The sequence below is a fragment of the Colobus angolensis genome, unplaced genomic scaffold (assembly GCF_000951035.1).
Source record: "Colobus angolensis palliatus isolate OR3802 unplaced genomic scaffold, Cang.pa_1.0 Scaffold4, whole genome shotgun sequence".
Lineage (NCBI taxonomy): Eukaryota > Metazoa > Chordata > Mammalia > Primates > Cercopithecidae > Colobus > Colobus angolensis.
Genome location: NW_012117376.1, coordinates 14,783,230 through 14,793,031, shown reverse-complemented (window position 1 = coordinate 14,793,031; position 9,802 = coordinate 14,783,230). Strand labels below are relative to the sequence as shown.

The 9,802-nt window shown below is 42.3% G+C and overlaps 1 protein-coding gene and 1 long non-coding RNA gene across 4 annotated transcripts in view; one reads left to right on the top strand and one right to left on the bottom strand.

Moving 5' to 3' along the window:
* DHDDS (dehydrodolichyl diphosphate synthase) overlaps nucleotides 1-9,802 on the top strand; it is a 47,960-nt gene that overhangs the window by 30,091 nt on the left and 8,067 nt on the right. For all 3 annotated transcript variants that reach the window (XM_011955585.1, XM_011955586.1, XM_011955587.1), the window contains 2 exons: nucleotides 3,979-4,093; nucleotides 6,231-6,338. In XM_011955585.1, the coding sequence (XP_011810975.1) occupies nucleotides 3,979-4,093; nucleotides 6,231-6,338 (223 nt within the window). The remainder of the gene's footprint in view (nucleotides 1-3,978; nucleotides 4,094-6,230; nucleotides 6,339-9,802) is intronic.
* Nucleotides 8,954-9,802, bottom strand: part of LOC105521373 — a 5,154-nt gene continuing 4,305 nt past the window's right edge. Inside the window, exons 2-3 of the long non-coding RNA XR_001003263.1 lie at nucleotides 9,575-9,632; nucleotides 8,954-9,069 (exon numbers count right to left, since the gene is read on the bottom strand). This is a non-coding gene — a long non-coding RNA (uncharacterized LOC105521373). The remainder of the gene's footprint in view (nucleotides 9,070-9,574; nucleotides 9,633-9,802) is intronic.

Genomic DNA, 9,802 nt, shown 5'->3' with positions numbered 1-9,802 from the left:
AAGATTTTTTAAATGTAAACTGTTTTGATCAGGTGCAGTGGCTCACACCTGTAATCCAGCACTTTGGGTGGCTGAGGCGGGTTGGATCGCTTGAGGTCATGAGTTCGAGACCAGCCTAGGCAAAATGGTGAAACCCCCGTCTCTAAAAGTACAAAAATTAGCTGGGTGTGGTGGTATGCACCTGTAGTCACAGCTATTTGGGAGGCTGAGGCGGAAGGATGGCTTGAGCCCAGGAGGCTGAGGTTGCAGTAAGCCAAGATCATATCACTGCATTCCAGCCTGGCTAACAGCCAGATCCTGTCTCAAAAAGCAAAACAAACAAGAAAACCTATTCTCATAGATAAAAATGGATATTTTACCGTTATTTAATGTAAATCATTTCTGAAAAGTCTTCACATAGACAACTTTAACTCGCCATTCCATTTAGTGATGGATTTTTGTTGGCCAGAGTCTACAGATGTTCCATTTTGATTTTGTCAGTTTCATCTTTCCATCCACCTTAGAGCTGCCCTCCCCCCTTTTTTTTTTTGAGACAGAGTCTACTATATCACCCAGGCTGGAATGCACTGGCACAATCTCAGCTTTTTCCATAAGAATTCTGCCCACTGCCTAAAGTAGGTAGAAGAAACTCTTTGCAGATAAATTGTAAACTCAGAGATACTGAGTCTCTGAAGTCACACTGCAAGTTGGTGGGACTGAAAATAATTTATTATTATTATTATTTGTATAGCACTTTATAGTTTCCAAAGTGCGTTCAAATCTATTATTTCATTTGATTTGACCCTCATGATAACCTATAAGGTGGCTAGGACAAATGGGCCCTTTTTTTTTTTCCTTTTAATTACATTTATTTTAATGCTGAATTTACTCCCCTGCCATAAGTTTTGTTTCTTCAGTTTCTTCTGGGATATCTTTTTCTTCTGGGCAACCTCTTCTGGTTTAGGAACAATCTGTTCCTTTTCAGTAAGGATCATCTCAATGTGGCAAGGAGAGCTCATGTATGGGTTAATCCAACCATGAGCTCTGTAGGTCCAGCGGCACATCTTAGGTGCTTTGTTCACTTGGATATGCTCAGTGACCAGAGAATCTACATCTAAACCCTTAAGTTCAGCATTACTCTCTGCATTTTTAAGCATGTGCAGCAAAAATTCAGCACTCTTTTTGGGCCACCGACCTTGTGTCCAGCCCCACTGCTTGGCCTGGGCACACCTGCCACCTCCACCATTGTAACGTCGGAATGGTACACACTGTTTTTGTAAAGTGACATCTTTGAGATACTTCGTGGCTTTTCGTATATGCATACCCTTGATGGCCTGCAGTTTCACAAGTGTTCTTAAAAGTGAACACGAAGATTGGAACCTCTTGATTTGCATGATATCATGGGTTTCTCCGGGTTAAATGAACCATTTTCACAGATTACCTCAGGCCACTTAGGGAAAGAGCAAATGGGCCCATTTTAAAGATAAGAGAATGAGAAATTATATGGATTGTACACGGTCTCACATAACTTGGAGAATTAAGACCATGCTGCCAAGACAAGACTAGACTCTCAGATTACCAGAGAAATCTGAACCAGAGCCCTTCTTACTGTTCAATTATAAGTGAATACTGTTTCCTCTGTGATGATGATAAGGAAAATAAAGCTCTCTCTGTGGTTTGCCTTAAGAGGACTGAGAGAGACGAGTAACTTGGCCGGGCGCAGTGGCTCACACCTGTAATTCCAGCACTTTGGGAGGCCGAGGAAGGCAGATCACTTGAGGTCAGGAGTTCAAGACCAGCCTGGCCAACATGGTGAAACCCTATCTTTACTAAAAGTACAAAAATTAGCTGGACATGGTGGTGGCTGCTTGTAGTCCCAGCTACTTGGGAGGCTGAGGCAAGAGAATCGCTTGAACCCGAGAGGTGGAGGTTACAGTGAGCCGAGATTGTGCCACTGCACTCCAGCCTGGGTGACAGAGCAAGACTCTATCTCCAAAAAAAAAGAGATGAATAACTTGCCTAAAGACACACAACTAGTAAGCGTAGAGTCTGGTTTTGAACACTCAGCCCAGATCTTTCTGCTTTCCTGACCATGCATCCAGAAGCATGTTCCCACCAAGAAATTTTGTCTTCTGGACCCTTTCCAAGATGCAACTCTTAACTACCTGGACATTCTGAATTCTGCTTCTGGGTAGTTGGTAGGACAGGTAAACAGCATTCGTGGAGCCAGCAGACACCAGCCATGCCCTCTTTCTGTAGACAGGATAGTTTTACCTCAGATAAATGCTTCCATTCACCAGTTTTCTTCAATTCGGTCTCCTTTCTGACCATCTGTGTGCTTGGGAAAGTAGCTCTTATCAAACACAGGAGAACTGATCATATTGCTATTTATTTAAAATCCTGAGTAATGTGGAGTTTTTGCAATGTTTCGGGGTCCATATGACTTAACTAAAGTTTTAAAAATAAATTAGCTGAGCATGGTGTTGCACACCTGTGGTCCCAGCTACCTGGGAAGCTGAGGTGGGAGGATTGCTTGAGCATGGAAGGTGGAGGTAGCAGTGAGCTGAGATCACACCACTGCACTCCAGTCTGGGCAACAGAGGGAGACCCTGTCTGGAAAAAAAAATGTTTTGTGTTTTTGTGTTTTGAGACAGAGCCTTGCTCTGTCACTCAGACTGGAGTTCAGTGGCGTAATCTGGGCTTACTGCAACCTCCACCTCCCGGGTTCCAGTGATTCTCCTGCTTCAACCTCCCGAGTAGCTGGGACTACAGGCATATGCCACCACACCTGGCTAATTTTTGTACTTTTGGTAGAGATGGGGTTTCACCTTGTTGGCCAGGCTGGTCTTGAAATACCTGATTGCAGGTGATCTGCCTGCCTCAGCCTCCCAAAGTACCGGGATTACAGGCATGAGTCACCATGCCTGGCCAAAAAAGGTATTTACACAAATTCAAACAATAACAGAAGTGCATAAAGTAAAAAGAGAGTCTTTTCTTCCTTATCCAATCCACTGTTAATAGTATGATGTGTCTTTTTAGACTTTGTTCTTTGTTTATGTGTACTTATATGCATGTGTGAATGTTTGAATGTGTGTGTATGTGTGTTTTATACTATATATTTTCTGAAACTTGCTTTTACATTTAACATTAGATTTTGGACATCTTTCCAAATCAGTGCATTTCGATTATCTTTATTTTTAGAATGCAGTTGCATAGTATTTCATCACATACTGGGTCATAGGATATATGTATTTTAAAAAACAAGATGTTTTAAGCAAAAGACAACAGATATTCTTGTGGGTGCATCTGGTTTTGGGCCTGAGGCTAAATGACTTCAGCAAATTTTTCATCTTTGAGCCTCAGTTTCCTTATCTATAAAATGAGGATAGAAATACCTTATGTATCTGCTGAGCGTGGTGGCTCATGCCTGTAATCCCAGCAGTTTTGGAGGCCAAGGCAGGCGGATCACTAGGTCAGGAGATCAAGACCATCCTGGCTAATACGGTGAAACCTTGTCTCTACCAAAAATGCAAAAAAAAAAAAAAAAATTAACTGGGTGCCTATAGTCCCAGCTACTCGGGAGGCTGAGGCAGGATAATGGCGTGAACCCAGGAGGCGGAGCTTGCAGTAAGCCAAGATCGTGCCACTGCACTTCAGTCTGGGGAACAGTGTGAGACTCTGTCTCAAAAAAAAAAAGAAATACCTTATGTATCAGAACAGGTGGAAAAGGGCAGAAAATAAAAAAAGAAAAGAAAGAATTTTACATTGTATTCTCTTAAAAAAATGAAATACCTTATGTAGTTGTGAAGATTTAAATTCATTCATTAATTTAGCAAACATTTGTTGAGGGCCTTCAGTGTATCACATAGTATTGGCTAGTGTATTTGGTGGTATTGTATAAACTGGGAAGCCTATGTATGGAAGTTCACCATGAGAATACTACAGAAAGAGAATACTACAGGATGTGTGCCTCTCTTTGTCTCCTCTTGCTCACCTTAGTGATATCTCTGAGTCTCTGCTTGATAAGTGCCTCTATACCAACCGCTCTCCTCACCCTGACATCTTGATACGGACTTCTGGAGAAGTGCGGCTGAGTGACTTCTTGCTATGGCAGGTTGGTCATTTCCGAGTACTATTATGTTTGTGTCATGGGGAAAACCAACTGTATCCACAGAATGGATTAGAGTGGTCCATCCCCACTCCCAGACAGGCTGGGGCCAGAGTACTTCAGGGGAAAGCTAAAATCTGGAGAAGCATCTCTAGGCTGTGTCTGATAATATTTGATGTCCATTCCTCATCTGTTGCTGGCTTTGCAAATCCAACTGTAGTGAAAACTTCATTGTGCCCCTATGCAAGGAATGGGACTTCTGTCTTGCATCCCTGAGCATAAGCTCTTGCCTTGGTAACCTGCCAGGGACCCTAGCCCCTCTGGGTTAGAAGCTTGCCTTGCAGTTACTAGTCCCTCCTCTTCAGGATAAAGGGCCATAGCTATGCAAACATGGTCCATGAGGGATATAAACAATATGCAAACACTCAAGTTTCCATCCCCTGTTAACTTGGTCCCTGGATAGCACATAACTAGGGGAAGTCCTTGTTCTAGGAGAGGTTGGAGGGAGAGACTCCATTTGGAAGCAGCTTACATGATAAAGCTTCAGAAATTTTGATGGACCACAATCTTAAAAATGAGCTAACGCGGGGCATGGTGGCTCACACCTGTAATCCCAGCACTTTGGGAGGCTGAGGCAGGCGGATCACTTGAGGTCAGGAGTTTGACACCAGTCCAGCCAACATGGTGAACACCCCTGTCTCTACTAAAAATACAAAAATTAGCCTGGCATGGTGGCAGGTGCCTGTAGTCCCAGCTACTTAGGTGACTGAGGTGGGAGAATCACTTGAATCCAGGAGGCGGAGGTTGCAGTGAGGCGAGATCGTGCCACTGCACTCCAGCCTGGGCAACACAGTGAGACTCTGTCGGGAAAAAAAAGTACAATGTGCACCTATTGGTTCTGTGGCCCACTGTGCTGCTCAGATCACGTTTGGGAAGTTTACAGATAGGCTGAATTTTAAGAGACTACAGAGTCAGTTACTTAGTGTACAGATTAGTTACACTGAAAAACTTGAGGACTTACTGGAAGAGGCCAAACTGGAAAGCAAGGAATCTCATGTCTTATAAAAAATGAGGAAAGGATAGTGGTCTGGAAAAGGGAAGTAAGTTACAATGTATTCCCTTGGAAAAAAATGTTGAGTTCCTTCTATATGCTGGAAATATAGCAGTGACCGAGTCAGAAATGATCCCTACTGTCTTGAAACTTATAGTTTGCTAGCAAAGACAAACTCTGAAAAAATCATTACAACCTTGGGAACTGATAACAGGCAGCTCTAATCTAGCCTTGAAATATTTGAAAGAATGTCACTTTGAAGAAGAAACAAACCTGTTCCAGAAAAAATACCTGGGACCTTGGTAGAAGTTGTAGGGAAGGTGACATTGGTTTAGCATAAAAAGCCAAACAGGCTATCTGACAACTAGTAATCCCCCATGATGTACTGAATTCCTCACCACTAGAGATATCAGGCAGTGGCTGTCAAGAGTGTTCCAAGAGGGATTCTTCATCAGTGATTATTATTAAAGTACACCTGGCTCTTTGCTATACATATGTTATCTCATTTAATCTAAACAGTACCCAAAAATTAGGTATTTCTATTATCCAGTTTTACATTTGAGGAATCTCAGGCCCAGGTGAAATTACCCCTGCTCGAATAAATGGTCAATGGTTGGAGCCAAAATTCAAAGCCAGGCAGTCTGGCTCCAGAGCCTATGCTCTCAACCACTGTGCCCTGCTGCTGCTACTTAAAAATAACAGTGGCAGCTACCATTTGTTCCTTGCTGACCTTTATCAGACAGTATGTCTTCCAGATGCCCTCTAAGGGCCAAGAGCCAATAACATAATCCAGATGTTATTTCATAGTCCTAAAATTGGCTCTTAGAAAAATCCTGGTGGAAATGTTGATCTAGTCTCGTTTTAGTTCTGCTTTGCCACAGGCAGGTGATCTGGCTGCCTCAAGTGACTCCTCCCCCTACTAGTGAGTGAATCAGGGCCAGCAGCAGCTGCAGCTACAGCTCAAGATGCCTGTACCATTCTCATCTCAGGGCTTCTGGGTCCTGCTTAGCCTGCTTTTTCCTTGGAGGACTGACCAGGGGTGCGGCCCAGCAACATGTTACTAAATCATACTCTCCTCCCTTCCTTTCCCAGACCTCTCACTCCTGCCTGGTGTTCCAACCTGTTTTGTGGCCAGAGTATACATTTTGGAACCTCTTCGAGGCCATCCTGCAGTTCCAGATGAACCATAGCGTGCTTCAGGTAAGAAAGAGTTCAGGGCTGGCCAGATGGGATGGGATGGAAGAAAAGATTAGTTAGCACTGATTGACAACCACCTTACTATATACCAGGCACTTCCTAATAAGATGATAATGATGGTAGTAGCTACCACCTACTTGGTATCTACTACTTGTCAGGCACTGCGAACATTTTACATGCTGCATCTCATTTAATGTTCCCAAGAACCCAATGAGAGAAGTCTTATTAGCCCCTCCCTTATGTAAGTAAGCAAATAGAAATGATTTAGTTAAGAACACATAATCAGTAAGAGGTTGGAATAGGATTTAAGCTACAGGTCTTTTATCTTTTAAAGACTTAGGAGGAAAAGGCTTCTCAGAGAAATTGGCCATTATTCCTTTAAAGTATTACCCTAATACAAGATTGTAGCAGTAGGGATTAAGAACTAAATGGCATTATCTTTCCATTGTGTAAAACTATGTTGTGTCAAGACTTGAAGTTTGACTTTCAGTTTTCATCACCAAATCTTGAAACAGGTTTTATTAGCAGGTAGAGTCACCTGTATATGCTTAGGTCTCTATAATAATAGTAGTGGTAGCTAACATATTGAGGATCTACAAGGGCACTTAGGTGTAAGTTTTCTTATTTAACCTAACAACCCAGCAGGTTTGGTGTCCTCATTTTTCATATATGGAACCAGAGGGACAGAGAGACTTAAGTAACTGTCCCAAGGAATCTGAATTTTATTTTATCTTATTTATTTATTTTGAGATGGAGTTTTGCTCTTGTTGCCCCGGCCGGAGTATAGTGGCGTGATCTGGGCTCACTGCAACCTCCCCCTCCCAGGTTTGAACGATTCTCCTGTCTCAGCCTCCCAACTAGCTGGTATTACAGGCGTGCGCCACCATGCCTGGCTAATTTTTGTATTTTCAGTAGAGACAGTGTTTCACCATGTTGGCCAGGCTGGTCTCAAACTCCTGACTTCAAGGTGATCTGCCCACCTCGGCCTCCCAAAGTGCTGGGATTACAGGCGTGAGCCACTGCGTCCATCCTAAGGAACCTGAATTTTAAAATCAAAGCTGGTGCTGCTTCTTGAGTCTGGAGAGATAATGCCGGGAGGAAATAATGATGTGAGTCAGGGATTCTTAATCTCCTTGGGATTGGGAGAGTCTAATGAAAGCCACAGACCATCTCCTTAGAAAAACTGCAGATCACTCAAATGTGGAAATTTGTATAGAATTGTAAACTTATGGAAACACATAGAATACTTTTTCTTTTTTTTTTTTTTTTGAGATGGAGTTTCACGTTTGTGGCCAAGGCTAGAGTGCAATGGTGCAGTCTTGGCTCAACGCAACCACCACCTCCCAAGTTCAAGTGATTCTCCTGCCTCAGCTTCCCGAGCAGCTGGGATTACAGGCATGTGCCACCACTCCCGTATTTTTAGTAGAGATGTATTTTTAGTAGAGACGGGGTTTCTCCATGTTAGTCAGGCTGGTCTCAAACTCCTTACCTCAGGTGCTCTGCCCGCCTTGGCTTCCCAAAGTGATGGGATTACAGGCATGAGCCGCCATGCCTGGCCACACATAGAATACAAAGGGGTTCACACAACTGCTGAAATCTGCCCCTGAATCCCAAGTCCATAACTCCTAGTATAAGTCAATCAAATCACAAAGACTTGATCATGTATTTAATTACTTAGTCTCAGAATATGAGGAAATTGAAAGAAGTTTAGAATTAGTGAAAAGAAAAACAGCAAAAGCACAATTATCTACTGCCAGTGGGGAATGAATATCAGATTTTTCATATGACCAAAGATCCCTCTAAAAACTAAAACTTTCTCCTTTTTTGATGGAAAAATTTCTAAAATGTATCTTGTACATAATTCATTGACATCTATATACCAGGTACTTGCTAATAATGATGATGATTAGGATAATCACATTCTATTTTTTATTTTTTTTTAGAAACAGGGTCTCACTCTGTTGCCCAGGCTGGAGTGCAGTTGTGCAACTTTTGTTTACTGCAGCCTCCCGAGTAGCTAGGACTACGGGCACACACCACCATGCCTGGCTAATTTTTGTATTTTTTGTAGAGATAAGTTCTCACTATGTTGCCCAGGCTGGTCATGAACACTTAAGCTCAAGTGATCCTCCTGCTTCGGCCTCCCCAAGTGCTATGATTATAGACGTGAGCCACCATGCCTGGCTGTCATATTCTAATGATTATGATAATAATAATTATCTTTAAATACTTCACTGTACAACAATACCCTTGAGGGGTAGGGCTGTTTGCTCTAAGTTAGATGGTCCCAGAATACCTGGGTTTGAGATTTCATGTATATTTTTCTGTGTCCTGCCTCTTTAATTTCCTACTGCTGTCAACAGTTAATTTTGACAGTATCTCTCCTCTTCCATAGTATTTACTGTTTTAAATTGGCTATAGACAAGGAAACCAGTTAGTCAAGCTTGTTGGAATTTTGTATATAAAATTAGAGTGAATTGGCTCTGCATGAAGCCCAGAGGAGCTTGGTGCATGAGTTTTCGTGTTTTTATCTCTACTTGGGCTGCTCAGATGTCTTTTATAGTAATTTCACATTTCTCAGATACTTTGCACATGGTTGTCAGAGGAGTTAACTCAAGTTTCATTCATTCCATAAGTATTTATTGAGTAGTATGAATCAGGCACTGTGTTAGGCACAAGGAGAGTCGATAGTTAGCCAGACAGACAAGATCTCTACCTTTGTGGAACTTGTATTCTTGAGGAGACAGAAATAAACAAGTAAACAAATATATAAGTTCCGATTGTAATAAGGCAGTGAAGAATACAGAGAGATGTGCTAGAAAGTAATGAAGAGAATGCAAAGAGACTGAGGTTAAAGTTCGGGTCTTGGAAGAACAAAAAGGAGGTCAGTGTGCCAAGGGAGAAGGGCATGAAATGAGACTAGAGTCAGACCTTGGCTAATACAGAGCCTTGTAGGTCATGGTAACAAAGCTGAAGGACTTTAATCAGGGGATGACAGGATCTGAGTTGCATTTTGTAAAAATCATTCAGAATTTTCAAGGGGCTGGAGTTAAAGCCAAGAGACAGAACTCCTGCAGTAGTCCAGGTGAGAGAGGATGTGCCTCGAGGTAGGATGGTGGCAGTAAGGAAGGGGAGGAGTGAAGATGGGATAAAAACAAACGTTGAAATAGAAACAAGTGAAACTAACTATATCAAGGTGATAACATAACTCCCCAGAGAAAGGAATTAATTCAGCTTACCTGAACACAGTTCTCTGCTATTCATCTTTAGTGGAATTTCTTCTCAGGATAATACAAACTGCAACACAAACTTAAACATTACTTAAGAGGTTTATTGTTAGTGGCAATGTTGATAATGTAATTATGAAACTTTTGTTTCTTTCTTTATTTTAGAAACGGAGTTTCGCTCTTGTTGCCCAGGCTGGAATGCAATGGCGCGATCTCGGCTCACTGCAACCTCTGCCTCCC